At 40.2% G+C, this 18892-nt stretch overlaps 1 protein-coding gene across 2 annotated transcripts in view; it reads right to left on the minus strand.

Moving 5' to 3' along the window:
* Window positions 1–247: 247 nt before the first annotated feature.
* SEMA3C (semaphorin 3C) overlaps window positions 248–18892 on the minus strand; it is a 179918-nt gene continuing 161273 nt past the window's right edge. For both annotated transcript variants that reach the window (XM_075017383.1, XM_075017382.1), the window contains exons 13-18: window positions 15786–15874; window positions 12496–12537; window positions 10801–10958; window positions 7542–7609; window positions 6561–6691; window positions 248–4664 (exon numbers count right to left, since the gene is read on the minus strand). In XM_075017383.1, the coding sequence (XP_074873484.1) occupies window positions 4251–4664; window positions 6561–6691; window positions 7542–7609; window positions 10801–10958; window positions 12496–12537; window positions 15786–15874 (902 nt within the window). In that variant the 3' untranslated portion in view covers window positions 248–4250. The remainder of the gene's footprint in view (window positions 4665–6560; window positions 6692–7541; window positions 7610–10800; window positions 10959–12495; window positions 12538–15785; window positions 15875–18892) is intronic.

Here is an 18892-nt window from a genome sequence, read left to right on the forward strand (position 1 = left end):
TTCATTAGGTGATGAGTGTTCATGGAAAAGACCCACTTCTTCAGATCCAGAGAATAACTATTCTAAGAAAAATGAGGTATTACATGACCAAGATGGATCAAGAAAGACTTACCGCAAGTCTTGAAAACAGTAAGTTTTGCATGAGGTTGTTGCAAATATGTGTGGGAGAGCTGTTTTTCTGAGAAACAGGAAAGTTTTTGGCTATAAACAAAGATCTAGAAAGGAAAAAGCAAAACTAATTCTGAAATAGTTTCAACACACTTTATTTTGTCAGGCAAATAATATTTTAGGTATCCAATTAAATAGCATTGTGTTAAACTACATTTTGTTCTTTCTTTCACACATTATATGGAATATTCACTGTAATGACAGTTTCATCATGCTAGAAAGTTTACACATACCTACATTTTTTTAAGAGGGTTTTCTGAATGAAACACATTTATCTACAGTTCTGAGGATTGCAAAGAGCATATTGTTAAATCAGGATTTCAAACGACACAAAATAAAAGCATCCAAAAAGTACACATATGGCGTTTTTAACAGAAAACTTATTTTTACATTGGCAAGATATCTAGAAGGTGTTGCTTTAAAAAAGGAATAAAATTATGTACATTATTCAGTAACCTTCAACATAGGAAGTCATTAAATAGCACAAACAATATTACAATCTTAAATGTCTATGTTACATACAAATGGGTGATATCTATTCTGTACATTAAGGACCAGATCCTCTGAAGATGTAAATCCTTGTAGGCCCCTGGATATCAAGGAAGTTACACATATTTACATCAGCTGAGAATCTGTCCCCTAGCTACACTAAACACAGAGGCGATCTGTTTGTTATAAAGTGTGGAAGGCTGTACTGGCTATAAATTGGCAGAAGTTTGTTTTGTATACATTTAAGTTTTCATGCAGCAGAAAAAAGGTTAGTTTAAGTGTAATCCCTTAAACAGTCATACCCTAAGAACTGTGTATGAAGCAGCTTTAAAAATATTATTTTATAATTGTATGAAAATCAGAGCTATGCTGATTGCTTTAATTGAATCCCATATTGCCAATATTCTCTTTAAAAATAACGTAACCATAATTTTTGAGGCCTGGGGGGGCATTAAACCATCACTATTGTCAACCACAGAAAGAATAAATTGTACACTTAAATGCTTATTAAATGCCATGGTTCACCTGGAATCAATTATGAGCCTCACAACAGACATTAATGTTATACTAATGGTGTAGTGAATCTGCTTGATAACATTGGCACAGCAAGTGCAGCATACAGAGTACATGAACTAATGTCAGTGTAGGAGGTAGTTTTTTTTTTTTTGGTGGAGCCCAGAAGAAGTTTTTGGTTTGCAATTTAAGTGCTGAATCTTCAGAGAGTCTCCCATCATGCCTGAGAGATATTTCTTCCACTGCAACACCCATGGCAAAACCTGACTGGACTTGACTCATTTTAATTTAATCTTTGTAGAACCGACCCTGCCAATTCTTTGGGCCTTATCAAAAGCACAATTAAATCAATGGTATTCTTCCCATTGGTTTCCATAGATTTGGTTCTGGCCACTTAACACCAGTGTACTGAGTTCACTAGTATGCATTCAGGCCTTGATACAGCAACGCACTTAAGCCCAGGCTCAGATTTAAACATATGAGCTATCCCATCCCCCTTTAAGCAAAGCACTTGAGCATCTGCTAAACATGCAGTGAATTATAAGTGGGTCCCACTGATGTAGGGTTACCATATTTGTACATTCAAAAAAGAGTACACCCTGCACGGGAGTGTGTCTCTGTTGGTATCTACCAAATCCCATCTCATTAATGTGTTAAAGTATATATAGCATATTAATACAATGTGCGTTGATGCTCATATGTCGGCGATGTGTTGAATCAAGGCATGTTTCCTAGCTCTTCTGCTACTGAATGGCAGAAGGGTAACGTGCTTGTCTGATAGCACTTGCATTGGTGTGAAACTAGAATAATGCGTGTGTGACAGATTCTGCATCACACTCATGTCAATCTAGAATAATTCTGCTTATGTCAGTAGACTTATCTATCCCCCCACAACAAAAATACATGAGCAGAAATGGGATAAGAACCAGGCCAAAAGACCTTCTGCTTTTTAAAAAATGATACAATTAAAATAAGAATGGCTAGTACCAGGGGTTCTCAAACATCATTGCACAGCAACGCCCTTCTGACAACAAAAATAACCACGTGCTCATAGGAGGAGAGATTGAAGCCCAAGTCTGCCTGAGTACCACTACAACTGTCTGAGCACCTGTGGGGATGTGAGCTGTACCACCCACACCAGGACGGAGAGGCAAGGTCAATGCCCAAAGGCTTCAGCCTCGGGGAGGGACTGTAACATGCGCTTCAGTCCTCAGGAATTACAGCTCCAGCCCTGATGTCCTCATTAAAATGGGGTTACAACTCACAATGGGGTCCTGACACACAAATTGAGAACTGCTGGCTATAGATACTTTGTTTGAAGGCATCACTTTATTAGAACTGCTGGGTTACAGGTTATTTTTTCTTCAGTTCATCATAACATTATGTTATGTGATTTGAATATTTCAAATCTTTCATTACTTTATTTTGCTACAGTCATAAACTATCATTGGGGCTACATCTATACGAAAGAGCTTTGTCAACAAAACTGGCATTTTGTCAACAAAACCTGGGGAGCAGCCACATTCCCAAGGCTGCTGTCAACAGTAAATCAACAGAACACAGCACTTTTGTCAATGGTGTTCTGCCACTCCTGCATGACAGAATTCATCTGTCGACAGAAAGCCAATTTGGACATTTTGAGGGGGGGACTTCTCTGGACAGACGGATTTTGGGACACTGGGCAGCCCTCTCTGCTGTGCTTACAGTTGGCCATTTTGCTGACAGAGTGGCTGGGAAATCTGGCCGCTCACTGTCAACAGAGCGGATTGTTCATTCTATTTGCTTTGCGGTCTCGTTCAATCTATCGACAGAAGGCTTGTCGGAAGACATCTTCAGACATTAACTTCTGTCGACAGATCACTCTAGTATAGACATAGCCTGGCTTATATAAAACATGCTGTAGTTCCATCTGTCTTATGTGAGCAGTCCTACTGGATTCCAGGAAACTTCTCACATGTTTATCACTAGAAGGATCTGCCCCTGATATTTTGCTGATGAATGGAAAATGGTGACATTTCCGTGCTATCCTGAATGAATGATTGGCTGGACAGAAAAACATTCATCAAATTTTCAGTCCGTTCTATTTGGAATGTTAGAAATCATGATTTTTGTCAGAGCTGGTGTGTGATTTTTTTAAACAAAATGTTCTTTTAAATCTCTTTTGAAAATGAAAATTTCACCAAAAATCTTGATTCAAAATGTTCCTTTTTGGGCAGGGCAAAGCTATTTTTTCAGAATTTTCCCCCTCTTCCCCTTGTTTCCCCCTTTCAGCAACATCCCCATTCTGCTCACAGGAAGGTAACGTTTTCAAAAGTATTCCAAATGATTTAGATATTTTGAAACTATGTATAATCAGAGGCCTCATGTTGCTTACAAAGCTATGCAGTGTTTTAGGTTAATATGCTCTTTGAGATCAATATGAGCAGATATTTGTAAATTAAATTTCAGAATGTATTACAACTTATACTATGAACAATAATTCATGGTTCCTGACGTATAAAAACACTTTTTTCTCTTTTTTATCCTGCTTTAACCATAATATGACCTTCAGTTTTTTTTCTGTACTGTCCACTTCCACTATACTTCTTAAGCATCTTAGCTACATGCATTCATGTGATTTGTACAATGAAGTAAAACTGTAAACCCAACACCAAACCGTAAACAATGAGAAACTCAGAGACTTATATGCAGTGCAAGAAGCCTCTGGGCATCACTCACAACTGAACTTTCATCTTAACCCAAATTATCTCTTCCCTTCTGTTCTGCTTAATTCCAAAACTGCAAGTTAATACACTGATTTCTTTTATTTTATTTGAACTGTAAGTAAATATCAGGATATCAAATGGGTTAAGGTAAATATTCAGTTTGCCTGCTATGATAGGGGCCTATGCAGTGCTAGTGAGCATCTCATAAAGAAAATGTTTGTTGTAGATTCTCTTGAATTAAGTTACACTGCATTTAACTGGGAGAAAGGTCATTTCTCAGGTTTGCTTTACTAGTTTTTATTTTAATACTCTCAACAGACAAACAAGAGTCCCTACAGGGGGAACAAACATATCTGAGGCTCCACATGAAAAGAATTAAGATCCCGGTAATTGATTCCGTCTGTTCCTACTTTTCCTGCTGTTAATCAGGGCCTTTAACTTGCCATAATCCCCTCTCATCTTCTGGGATTCCTCTCCATGTTGTCCTTGCTGCCTACTGTCTTTGCAGTATTGGTTAATCATCTGCATTTCCGAATGGCTGAAAGCTCCAATGAAGTCCTTTGGGTGGAACTGCAGTGCTCGTACGGAGCTTGCCCAGGTCCAGGGAGACCATTTGTCAGTCATGAAGGCCACCATATCTGAATCTAACACTTTGAAATTTATCTTTGCTATGGTTTGTTTGAAGCTGTTTTCAGTTGCAATGCAGTGGTAAAGTCCTCTGTCAGTGTCCTGGACAGAGCGAATCAAGAGTCCTTGCTCAGTTGATATTATTCTTTCATTAAGTTTGACCTACAGGGACAAAAGGCAAAATAAACTCCTCAAGCAATGTGACAGGCCACTTACTTATATAAGACATACAAATCTCTCCTGGGCTGTGTCTACACTACCCCAAAACTTCGAAATGGCCATGCAAATGGCCATTTCGAAGTTTACTAATGAAGCGCTGAAATACATATTCAGCACCTCACTAGCATGCGGGCAGCTGCAGCACTTCGAAATTGATGTGGCTCGCCGCCGCACGGCTCATCCAGACAGGGCTCCTTTCCAGAAGGACCCCGGCTACTTTGAAGTCCCCTTATTTCCATCTGCTCATAGGAATAAGGGGACTTCGAAGTAGCTGGGGTCCTTTCGAAAAGGAGCCCTGTCTGGACGAGCCGCACGGCGGCGAGCCACGTTAATTTCGAAGTGCCGCGGCTGCCCACATGCTAATGAGGCGCTGAATATGTATTTTAGTGCTTCATTAGTAAACTTCGAAATGGCCATTTGCATGGCCATTTTGAAGTTTTCGGCTTTTGTAGACACAGCCCTGGTGAATTTTAAGAGTTACTATTAAAATTGGAGAAGATCAAGCCACAGAGATCAATTTAGGCCCTTTGAAGGAGCCACAAAAGATAGGATTTTCAATCTCCTCCAAAGAAGGCAGATACCTGGTGGTCAAGAGATTTTCTTCTGCCAGCATCAGAGATCTGCAGAGCCTGCCGATTAACATTAGAGCGTTCTGCTAACATCTGCTGAAAGGCAAATAGAGTGTGGCAACACTGGTAGTTGATGTGTCTCACATCACTGGGTGGCTTTTGGATACTGTCAATGGAGGGCAATGCTATACGGCATTACGTAGCTGGTGTAGATTCTATGCAATGGTGTCAAAGTGTCTGTAGGAAGGATGTTTTTCTGTATTCAGTTTTGGAGAAATTTTTACAGCATGCTAGTTTCAATCACACGACCAGAATTCAGAGGGATTCAGAATAGCAGGCAAAAAACTAATCCTCTGATCCTTTTGTGCTTTACCCCTACTAACAGGGGACTCAGCTACAGTGTGTTTTCTTGTGTAAGGAATAAAAAATTGAATTTATGTTACGAGCATAACCTTTAAGCCTCCTTTGAATAGATCTGAGAAACAGCATGTTTTATTCAATAAATTCCCTACCAGTCCTTTCTCTTATTTCACAAGGTGATCTGACATGATACTTCCCATTATTTAAATTTTGTCACCTGCATCTGATACTGTCTTACTTTTACAACAGAAGTTCCTTTTCTCCCCCAAATAATATCTTCCTGCCATTTGAAATGGAAATGATTTTTCCTTCTTGTATCACTCAAGGAAGACATTATACTGTATGTGCAAGTGCTGAAACTTGAGCGCCTTGGAGCATGCAGTAATGGAAAATGTGATTACACCTCAGTGAGGAAAATGCTTGTAGCACAGGCTAATTTCTTCTATAGAAACTGGCTGCATTGCCCCTCTCTCTCCCTTTTATCCTCTCCACTGCACAAAGGTGCTGCTGTACCAAGACCCAACTCTTTGATTTGACACATCTTGTTTCTTTTATGCCTTCTTCCTCAGATCAACAGCACATTCTGACCTTGCAAATAGTCCCATTACAACCACCTTGTTGTAGGGGAACGATTTTCTACTTGCTCTTTTGAATATGGTTGTAGGCTGTGGTTTCCTATGGGATTTAGGTGCCCAGTCCTATAAAAGGTCAGCTAGAGTGAAGTACCTAGCCCTCTTAAGCTCCTTAGAAAATCTCAGCTTAAATTTATAGTGAAAGCTCACCTTCATCTCGCCAAAATATTTAAATATGTTCATGCAAATTTCCTACCCCACTTCATCATAGCAAGACCTCTGACTGAATATACCTTCCCCTCTTAGAATAACTGGTAATGCTGAGCTGTATTACTTGCCTCTTTCCTTCGGTCATTGTCTTTCTGCAAGAGCCATTTAATGGATGCCTGAGGAGATTTGGGGGTGCACTCCAGGAAGGTGGTGTTGTTTTTCACTCCATACTGGATGACTTCTGCTGCATTTCTGTATGCTAGGAGGCAACAGAGGGCAGATAAGACTAGTGTGTTATAGATGCCTGATTCTGACTCAGAAAGTAAACATTTACATGTTGGCAAAACTGGCAGCTGAGGCTCCCTAACACAGCTGAGTCACACTTAATGACAGACTCGCTAGCCTGAAGACAGCCACGAATCTGTAACTGGGGCAAATAGCTATAAAAGGAAAGAAGTCTGGAGAAACTTCAGGCCAAACTAAACTGCAAATATTTCAGCTCTGGGCACTAGGGTGACCAAGTGTGAAAAATTGGGCTGGGGGTAATAGGCAAGACAAAGCCCTGAATATCAGGACTGTCCCTATAAAATTATGACATCTGGTCACCCGACTGGGCACAAACAGTGCTGAGAAATTAGGCACTTGATTCTGGGTTATTTAGCAAATTCTGGGTCACAGCCTGCTGTGTGCAGCCTAGGAATAATAAAAAGGCACAGGGGGCTTCCATCAGTTGCTCCCATGAAGAGCATGCCAGGGCCTCACCCCACTACGTCAGGAGCTAGGTTGGAAGAGATGGGATTTGAAGACATGGGCAAAAGTGTGGAGGGAAATAGAACAATCCATGATTTCCCACCAGCTGACTACAGTCACTGCTGCCATACACTCTGTTATATCTCATGTAATTTGATTCTACAGAGGCAACATTTCATATAAACTGGAAGGAAAGGCTGTTAGAAATCCAACAAACCCGTCTCAGGTTTGGAAAATGACTGCTTTTTTGCTGCTTTGCCAGTAAACCACATGGCTGATGTGATGGTGAGTCACATGAAGGAAAGCTCAAATGCTCTTTCAGGGTTCAATCTTCTCATCAATCATTTCAGTCACAGTACCTTTCAGGTTAAATCCTCGGCACTGAGTCATAGGATTCCCATGTCTCACATCTTGCCTACGACTCCGCCTACAATATTTGAGATTTACAAACTATTAGTCTAAAATAGCCATGCTATAAAACAAACCATTCACCAAATTATATACTACAAGTTGAAACACTATAGGCTGGAACCCTCGAGATCTGACCAGTGCCAAAAAAAGAGAATTTGCCTGACCACAGGAGGTCAATATTTTCTAGCAGAATTACCAACACTTACACTGATTAGTGAGCTCTTAGAAGACATGTAGGGGTATATTACAGTTAAATAACAGCACAGAACACTGACAGCCAGGACTGGTGGGGAGGGGAGTGTGCAACAGCTCTGTATATTGGGATGCTGCTTCCGCTTCTTCCCTTTCCCCTGACTGTCAGGAAGCAAGATGAAAATACACGGCTTGTGTACGTGCCCCTCACTCCTGGCTCATGAGGGGAGGGGACAGATGAGTAAATCACACTTTGTCCCCACTTCCTGATAGTCGGAGGACCTGGATGAATCATACTACTCTGCCTCAAGCGGATATTGCGAATTTTCAGTCATTAATGTTTATGACTTGCTCTGGGCTCATCAGAGGGTCATGTTTTATCCTATTATAACTTTTTATCCACATGAATTCTCATCTGTCATCGTAACACAAATTTGGTAGATAGCTGTCTGTTCTTCTGCCTGACTTCAGAATTTGCAACAAAACCTGAAACCAGGCATGTGTTGTGTGGCTGAGGATTTTTCTGTCCTCCTTTGCATTAAGTATTCCATATTACAAATGCTGCAGCACTATAACATGGCCTGAGAGATCTAGAGATGAGAGAGAAAATAGCAAAGAAGTCTGAACACAAGAACAGAAAAATATTTACATTAAACCATAATTTTCTGTGGTCTTTCAGAGGCTGCTCTCACATGCCACTAACCTAATCAAGTGATTTTATACTGACTGACTACTATTTACCCAGAAATAACAAGTGGAAACGTTTGTTTGGGGAGGATATATTTGTGAGTGTTTTCAGGATGTTAAAAAAAAGTCAGGTGTGTTGTGATTATGTTGTGTGGGATGATACAAAGTGGTAACACAGAGGGCAGAGAAGTGGTGAGAAAGATTGACCACAGAAATATACTACTGTATAGACTTGGGGATTTGGCTCAAACTACTGGTGTTTTCTCCAGCACAAGCTGTTTCTTTAGATAAAGAAACAACTTGTTTCCTTTGCTTATGAAAAACAGATTGTTTTCCATACTGTTTTTGGTGTTTATTTTGGTCCACAATAAGAAACACATTACAAACAAAATGTGAGCAGCAGAATAAAACCTTGTGGAAATAACATGGCTCTGTGTGGTAGAAATGAAAAGAGGTCAAGTGAAAATTATAAACTAGTGTTGGGCTTGAGTTTCCACTCTCCTATATCTCTTGACAGCTTTACATTGCGTTGCCTATTGGTGGGCTGCAAATCAGAGACCTAGAACCAGCACCTTGAGCATTCGTCATCTTCCCCACCCCGCTTGAATTTGCTTGGTGTGTCAAAGAACCTTTTGTGAAGACCAGAGGACAAATGGTGACTCTTGAACATTGTAAATTGAAAGTACTACTCTTATTACTACAAAAATAAAAAGAACACAAAGACCTGCAGCATGAAATATACTTCATTCTTTTAGAACTAGGCTGTGCTTTATGAGTTTAGCTCTTATAAAGGGTGGCCTGTAACTGCCTCAACCCAAGAGACGTCCAACAAATTGTTTTTGTTCCCTTTTTTGCTGCCAGATATTAGCAGTTGGCTACTGGCACTTCATTAGCTGGCTGGTTCACTTGGGGATGGAGCTGAGGCTCCACTCATTTCCCATCCCTCTCTGTCATCTCTCCAGATATCTGCAAATGAAGAAGTACCATGCATACAGATCCCTGGGCTCTTCCTTGCACCTATGACTGTGGTGCAAGAAGGTTACACAGGGGGCTGTGGGTATCATTCCCTTTTCATTCCTGCACAGTTGAGGCTAAGACCCCACTTGTAATAAAAAGTTTACTTTGATAATATTTCTTTCACACACTATTTATTAGATATTCTTGTCATTTATGCAGGCAGCAAAGCCCAAGTAACATAAGACCTCAATACAGCCTTCTTCTATTAAATACTTCCCTGGAGAAGCGGTGTGAGGCTGCTATTTTGCATGAAAAGTAGAGTTTGTGCCATTAGCTCAGTGAAAACTAGAGACTGTCTGTTGTAAATTAAAGACAAATAGCCATCTATGTCTTCTTTAGTGAACCTCATGTTGACATCAAATCTAGTGAGTCTGATATAGTCATGAAATTTGCCTGTATTAGCCTGTTTCCCAGAACAGGGTGGGAAACAGTCTTTTTCTCCCGAGAATATTTTTGAGAGCTTGAAAATATTCACCATCCTGAATGGGGCTGAAAAGTCAAAACCTCAGACATGTTTGCAAATTTAATTTTTTAAAAAAACATCAGTTCATGTCAGCTGAAATATTTGTTTCAGTAAGTTGTAAAAATGATGTGTTTTGATTTCATTTTTTTCTTTTTTAATCTTTTTTGGCTTATTAAGAGCAAATTTTTAAACAGAATCTATTATTTTTGTTTTGTTTCCAAAATGCTGAAGTGGAATGTTTCAACAATTTCCAAACTTTTTAGTCCAACATTTTCAAGTCAGAAGATTTGTTGAAACCGACTCAGATTTGTGAATAGTTTTGGTGTCAAGAAATCAGTGCTTTTTATGAAAAATAACTCATTATAAAATTCCTCACCAAATAATTTCCCTTTAAATAGCCCTTTTCAATGAGCAGAAATACAGAATATAAAGATGTAATGCACCAGACACACTCTTGGACATAGTAAGGCACGAAAGGGATTACTGTGATGGTTCCATCTTCAGTAAACAACTAAATTTAAACAAAAGCAAAGGCATCTCTGGATTCTGATTCCATTCCCCACATCAGCATTACCTCAGTGTAACACCATTCATTTTGGTGCACGTATTGTGTACCCGAGGAGACTTGTTACATTAAAATTAGAATAAATTATTTCACAATATATGAAAGTTGATAGCAGATAGTTTCAGTCATTGTGCCATGCCAAATGCAATAGGTATGTCAGTATTAATTTCAAAGACGCCAGCAATGATGCCAACTAAATCCCCTTCCACTATCATATTGTATGACTCATGACAACATGTAAAACTCTGTCTTGTACCTTTCTTGCAGATCTCAGACTCCTCACCTTTTGCCTGTTGGGTAGAACCTGGAGCAGGACTTGCCATCCCAAGCACAGTAAGGGTCTCTGGCCAGGCAGCAGTCAGCACAGGCTGTTCCATAGACATGGCAGCGATGCAAAGACACCTGCGTGATCCCTTCCTCCGAGCTCACGTACAGCTGTTGCTGTTGAAGGCAATGGGAAGTTTGATTTCAGATGTGGAGCCAAGAGGAAGTGCTTCACCCAGAAGCTTAGCTAACATATACATAAAGCCTTCAGTTATGATTTTGGAATTAACTAAAAACCAAGAGATGGACATTAAAGGATCCCAAACCAAAATAAATAGAAATATCCTGGGCTAATGTACCTATAACATTACCATCTGCTTTTAGAAAACACTTAAAACCATTATGGAGCATGGTTTATTGGACATTGAGTTTCATTATTCTTTCCTGCTTCAGCAGCTGTCAGCTAACTTAACTCGGCTTTGAGGGCTTGGTTTTGATTGAGTGAGGATTATTGAATCAAGTATTTGAGCTAATTTCTCTGCATACAGTTTCCTTAAGAAATATTAGGCAAAGCTGCTAGTTGGATTTCTTTAGGGCAGGAAATCCAGAAACACAAATCTTAGAAATCATTATGGACCTGATTTTGAGACTCTTACCTTAAACAGAACCTTACTCCAGGCCACTGGTGGCACTGGCATCAATGAGACCACTCATGGAATAAGGATTATTCAAGCTGAGTGAAGCTGTCAGAATCCAGATCAAAATGACTGGTTCTAACAAAAATTCAGCTGAATATGATTTCTTAAAGTGAACATAAACCATGGATCTGAACTGTAGTGGCCTAAGCCATCTCTGTCATAATGCTGGCAAATCTCACTGAGTTTAATTTCATAAATAGCAACTGATTAATTAATAATTTGATAAAGTTTGGGGCACAGATCCATACATTTAAATCATTTGAATACAGAATTGTGGTTGTGCAGTCATACAACCAGGCCTGCCAACAGGAGAGGCAAGGGGGACAACTGCCCCGGGCCCAGCATTTCAAAAGTGTCTGGGGCTCCCACCTGCTGCTATGAAGCCACATGGGTGACTGGAGCCACAGACCCTGCGAATCGCTACCACAGCCCTGAATGGTGTGCTTTGGGCTGCACTGAGGGCTTCCTGGGGGAGGCTAGTGCCAGGCCTGCATCTGCCACCTGAGACTCTGCCTCTTCCAGGGGCACAGGGCCCCTCTCCTCTGCCTTACCTAGGGGCCCAGTGAGTCTGTCGGTCTCTCTGCATACAGAGATGATCTTGTGATCATCGTCACTATATTATGATTTGCATTAAAATATCCATTATGCATTAGCTTGACAGACCCAAACTCATCAGAGGCTTCATACCACTCCTTTTATAGTTGCCAACCCAGAATGAATAATTTAGACAAGTAGCTTCAGCCTATGGATGGTGATGTGAGTGTTCATATGGTAATTTTTTTTGTTCTCTAGTTGTACTGTTGACATTTCATAAATTGCAAATAACCAATACTGAACCACGTGCTAGTGGATTTTGTCCTGATGATGCAGGACATATCCTTAGTGCTCACAAGGAGTCAGTGGCACCATGCTGAAGATCTGTATGGCTGTATTTAGTATGGTGCATCAAAGCCTTTTTTAGAACTTTAATTCCATCATCGAGTAATAACCATTGAATGTGTTCCACTTTTCTTTACCTTTTTAGATGAAATCTTCATTGTTGTTATGGGAGCATTATTCTGAAAGACAAATCACATTTATATGTCTTCTTTATGATGCCATAACATTAACTTTTTGTAAGCCACAGACATTTTTAGATAAACTGTTCTTTTCCGGGTTCTTGATGGGATGTTATTCACACCTAATCATCTTCTGTCACAACTCAACACATACGACATAAACACCAAAGTTGGAGTCAGTAAATATATGGGTTGTATGAACCTCTGGACTTGACTCTGTCACATTAACAAGTTCTCTCACACTTCTGGCTGAACTGCTCTTAAGAGCAGCCTTCCCATTAGAAAGAGGCAGCATGTGTTTTCAAACCATCACTCTCTTTGTTCTTGGAAGGCAACAGCACGCAGGAATCATATAACAGCTCAGACATAATTAGCACATGATCTGGACAAGGAGAATTAATGTTTCTTCTACACCGTATTTATGATGCATAAGCTTTGGTTACTGTCCAACACATGGTTTTAGATTATCAACGAGAAATGCCAATGTTACAAATGATGTGTTGTGTTACTGAATTTTTGCTTTTGCACAGAGTACTCAGTGAATACTGTACACTACTCATATGTCGTTTTTGGTGTCCTTTATTATCTGTGTTAAATGGAATGTTAAAGAACACCCTCTGAAGTTAGTGTATCCACTGTGTTAAAACAATAAAACAATCCATCCTTCTCATCAGAGTTAATGACACCAGTGCTGGCAACAGTAATGGTAATCATTATCTGGTACAGCATTCACAACAGATGGATGACAGTGTTATAGGAGATTATTTGGGGGATCAAGGATCTAATACAGTAATCACAAGAGATGGGTTAAAAATGCAGCATGCCAGGAGACCTGCAAAGAGGCCCAGGGCTGGAATAGCAAGGGGCTGTTCAGAGATTGGAAGGGGCACAGAACTGGCACACAGGGCTTGTAGCACTACAGAACTGAGCACTTAGGAGCTGGGAAATCTGCGTACAATTCCATGTTTCACCAGAGGCTTCCTGCGTGAGCTTGTGCAAGTCAGTTGGTTTTTCTAGGCCTCAGTTCCTCTTCTGTAAAATGAAAACAAAAAGCAGACAAGTAGCACTTTAAAGACTAGCAAAATAGTTTATTAGGTGAGCTTTCGTGGGACAGACCCACTTCTTCAGACCATAGCCAGAGCAGAACAGACTCAATATTTAAGGCACAGAGAACCAAAAACAGTAATCAAGGAGCACCTTAAATATTGAGTCTGTTCTGGTCTGGCTATGGTCTGAAGAAGTGGGTCTGTCCAACGAAAGCTCACCTAATAAATTATTTTGCTAATCTTTAACGTGCTACTTGACTGCTTTTTTTGTGATAGTATATAGACTAGCACATTTCCCTCTCTGGTACTATTCTGTAAAATGGGGATAATAGCACTTCTCTGTGTCACTGAGATGCCATGAGGATAGACACAGCAAGGATTATGGGGTGTTCCAATGATATGATAATAGGGGACATAAATACCTGAGGTGAAGAAAGGTGCATTGGCAGGCATGAGGGCTTAGGAGTCGCGCAGTAAAAGTTTAGTAGGTGAGAAATGAGTCATACTTACATAGCTGTAAGGGGTAAATGGCCAGATTAATGCGGCTATAGCTGACAGTTCATGTCTAATGGTAGTCAATTTGCAGATGTCAATGTGTGGGAAGCATAAAGTCCATATTCCCTCCATGCTTCACACAGTTCTATCAGTGCCTCATTTTCACAGACATCAAAATGTCCCCGATTTGTGCTCTCTGCCTGTTCCATCTTGCATGGAAACAAGATTAAATAACTGTGCTCCAGGCGTCTTTCTCACTGCAATCCATCAAATGCCACTTCTGGTCTCAGATTCCACTTTCCCTCTTAGAGCTGCTTTTCAAAAATAAAATACTTGACAGCACTAGCACATGCTTTACTTAGGCTGTGCCCTTAGTAACACTAAGCTTGTGCAACCCTTGTCCCCTGGATTTGTGAGATTCGTTAATAAAGACCCAGCACAACTCCACGTGTCTGGAGCCTAGAACTTATGCTAGAATGATCTTGAGGGTTCAGGATGGAATGTCATGTGATGAGAAGTCCAAACAGGGGACTGAGCCCCTGTTTTCCCTGTCGACTTTCCCCTGCTATCAGTGGAATTGGTATTTTTGTTGAGAAAGTCCTTTAAAATATGATTCATGTGCACTTTTTGGGGAAAACAATTGTCTCAGTTTTCCACATAAGGCCTAACAAGGCTCATTAAGTTCACAGGCAGCTCATCTTGAGAAACAAAGGGACTGTCGAACTTGGGTTAGGTTGGGCCTTTAAAAAGATGTGCAGTGATGGCATCTCCTTGCACAGCGGATCTCTGTCTATAGGGTATGCTGCCTGTGTGTTCCCAAAGAGGTCTGGGAGGAGGTTGAGCCATGACCTTGCTCCATCATTTCCTGCCCATGCTGCAGATTAGCTCCATCATAGCAAGCAGGCTGCCCAAACCGTTTGCCCAAGAGGCTGAAGTCTGGTAGGCACAGTGCAGCTCCGCACAGAGCCCCTTTGAGGCCTGTGGCTGAGCACTGCCTCTTTCCCTGAGTCTACCTGGCACCTGGCAGTCCACTTACAAATTTCAGAGAGCTTCCACCAGCAGGGTGAACCAGTCCTCATTGTTCTAACACACAGATAGAATGACTGACGGAGAATTTTTTATTATTTTTCCATTGATCGTTTATGCCTCTTTTCAGCTCAAGGTGATTTAGATCTAAAGCTTTTTGACTCCACTGATGTCCAGCTTTAAAGAACTGGACCAAGCAAAAACAACATCAGTATGCTTCAAATCTAAGGCTCATAATCAGAAAGCTTATCAGACAATCAAAGTTAACAAAAACGGAAAGAAAGGAAAACAGAGAGCCCAGCTGCAAATGGCTACCATTTCAATATGTGATGCCAATGATAAAAGTCTGCTGCTGGCAGCCAGAAAAACATAACCTCTTAAAAAATTTCATTATCCAAATCCTTTGAGCCAGGATGACAGCATTAAAAACAAACAGACAGAAACAAAATAAAAAAACAAGGCATTTCAATGCAGAAAGAAACTATTTAAGCTTATATACAGTCCATGGTACACTAGACATGACCATATTTCTATTTCCTTCAGTAGGAGGGCATCAAGATGACATTCTGATAATTTAGCCAATATTTTATCAAAAGCTAGTCACCCTTGCCAAAGTCTTTTAGACCCAAGTGCTTGTGGGAATATACATGTTGGAGGAATGAAAGCAGGTGCAAGACAAACCTGAAAAACCTCCAGTTCTTCTAAAATTAGCTCTCCGTTTGCAGAAGAGTTGGTGGGTAGAACAACAACTTTCTGTACAGTCCCTTGATCTGGAACACAGAGGCAGAAAACATGAATTCTTACCAAAATTGGGAAAAAAAGTAGATACAAAAAGCATAATGGAGAGAAGGTTGGAAATTATTTTCATAAATTCACAAATTTATAAACCTGAAGGGATTGTTAGATCATCTAAGTCTGATCACTCTGTTTAAAACACAGGCCACAGAACTTCATCCAGTTAGTCTTGTAATGAGTCTAATGACCTTGTATTTGATTTTTAATCTATGTGTAATAAATCTTTCTAGTATGATTCATACTAACAGGCAATAGGGGTATATAGGGAATAGGCTTTGCTCATTCTGTTTTTTTGTTTTTGTTTTGTTTTTTGATTGACACAAGAATAGTCATATTGGGTCAAACGACGGTTCCATCTAGGCTGGTAGCCTGTCTTCTGTTAGTGGCCAATGTCAGGCGCCGTAGAGGAAATGAACAGAACAGGTCATCATTATCATTGAGTGATCCATCCCCTACTAGCCATTCTCAGCTTCTAGCAAACAGAGGATAGAAACACCATTACTGCTGACCCTTGCTAATAGTCATTAACAGACCTCTTCTGCATAAATGTAGCTACTTCTTTTTAAAACTGTCATAGTCTTGGCCTTCACAACTTCCTATGACAAGGAGTTCCATGAGCTGACTGTGTGTTGTGCTGAGGTGAAAATAAGTGGGTACTCCCTTGTGTACAGCTCTGGCAAGATCTGGCTAAGTGGTGGAAAAGCTGGCAAAGAGTTATTTAAAAAGCGTCAGGGACTCAGGTTGCAATAGAATAGTACCTGTAAGAAATTTTAAGTTACTTTCCATCCAGGTGTTGTATGAAAAAATGCTTACTATTGTTTGTTTTAAACTTCCTGCCTATTATTTTCATTTGGTGATCCCCATTTCTTATTTTATGAGATAGAATAAATAACTCTTCCTTATTTACTTTCTCCACACAAATCATTATTTTATAGACCTCTATCATATCCCGCCCTTAGTCATCTCTTTTTCCAGCTGAAAAGTCCCGGTTTTATTACTCTCTCTGCATATGGCAGCCATACCATCCTGATAATATTTGTGTTGTCTTTCTCTGAACCTTTCCCAATTCCAATATATATATATTTGGAGGTTGGGCAACCACGTCCATATGCAGTATTCAAGATGTGGACATAACGGATTTACATAGAAGCAATATTATATTTTCTATCTTATCTCTTTCTTAATGATTCCCTACATTTGGTTTGCTTTGTTTGACTGCTATTGCACATCCAGTGGATATTTTCAGAGAACTATCCACAATGACGCCGACATCTTTCTTGAGTAGTAAGAGCTAATATACACCCCATCGTTCTATATGGCATTATATTTTTGAATGTGCATTACTTTGCATTTATCCACATTTTGTTGCCCGGTCACCCAATTTTGTTAGATCCTTTTGTAGGTCTTTGCAGTCTACCTGGGACTTACCAATCTTGAGTAGTTTTATATCATCATTTTAAATCAAATTTTACCACCTCACTTTTACCACCTTTTTTTCCAGCTCTTTTACTAATGTGTTGAATAGGGCTGGTCACAGTATAGAGCCCTGGGGGAAATCACTATTTACATCTCTTCAGGCCTGCTGACAGGGATAGGGGCAAATGGGGCAATTGCCCCCAGGCCTCTTTGAAATTCTACGGAGTGCTGTGTAGATGTGCTGACACTCTGTGCATGGCGGTAGGGCTCTTTTCCTCAAGCCCCACCTCTTCTTTCCTTGGCCCCACCCCTTCTAGGTGCAGCTGCTTTATGTGGGAAAAGGACTATTGGTTTCTCTTGTCAGCAGGACTAGAATTCAGACTGACTGTAACAAGCCTATTTTGCTCTATATTGTCACAGAGGAGTAAAATCCAGAAAATATATCCCCTTTTGTCTTGCAGAGTTTCAGTAATAATGTTGAATTGAGCAGGTCAATAAAATGTTAGAGCTGCCATGTGTGCACATGCACACATTTCTCCCCACAGCAGAGTGATCAGAGCTTTGCATCAGTAAATTTATGATGTTAACAGAGAAAAGCATAAGTGCAAGACTTTGGATTTTGTTTTTACGGTCAGTGACTAAATTCCATTGCTGGAGCTAGAAAGTAAGTTGGTTCCTGTAAATAATTAAAATCATTTTCCCAGTGTAGGCCAGCAGAAAGGTATACTTTGGCTTCAAAATAAAAAAAATTATGCTCATGTATAATAATCCTGACCACCTAAACCATGTTGCTGGGTTTTAACATTAAAACAAGAAAACTAAAGCAGCCAAGATATTTAAAATGTATAGCAATCAACTGCATGTGCCCAGCAAATGTTAGTTATGAATATTTCATAAGGATTTGTAGACTGTGCTCATTTGTCCTCATTATACGGTGACATGATAAACTACTCACTTCCAAAGAAATGTTATTGAAACAAAATCTTCTGACAGTACACTAATGGCCTGGACAGGTTGCCGACATTAGCAGAACTGTGAGGACCTGAAAGAGACTCACTGGCTGCCAGACCTATGCAATCACTAAACTCCCAGTGTACTGGGGCATGTCCTTCCGTGGAGCTGAGATGAAGATTGTATTTGTGTGTGGATAAGGCAACAACCTTTACTGCTCAAACCACAGGTCCACCTAGCCCGGTAGCCTGTCTTCCCACAGCGGCCAACGGCAGTTGCTATAAAGCCAGTCAAGCAATCATGAGTATGTATAGCTTGTACACACAGTCTGTCTCTACTTTCTCTCCTTACCAACCTTCACAGCAAAGTCCTTTGTTTCCTCAATATTAGGAAATACAGTATCAGGCAAGAATGGGGGTGGGGGAGAGTTGCTAATTGTCATGAATTTTGCAATACACTCTCAACTCCCTGTCCTGTGTCCTCTAAGCTTCATTTACAACATGCAAAATACTCAAACATGCATTCACAGAAATCCTTCCTACCTTCACTCATGTGGTATGGATCTGACCCATTCAAAAGTAAGTTTATTGCAGCTATGGAGCAAGCCAGGTCATACATTTAAAATT

The sequence above is a fragment of the Carettochelys insculpta genome, chromosome 1 (assembly GCF_033958435.1).
Source record: "Carettochelys insculpta isolate YL-2023 chromosome 1, ASM3395843v1, whole genome shotgun sequence".
NCBI classification, from domain to species: domain Eukaryota; kingdom Metazoa; phylum Chordata; order Testudines; family Carettochelyidae; genus Carettochelys; species Carettochelys insculpta.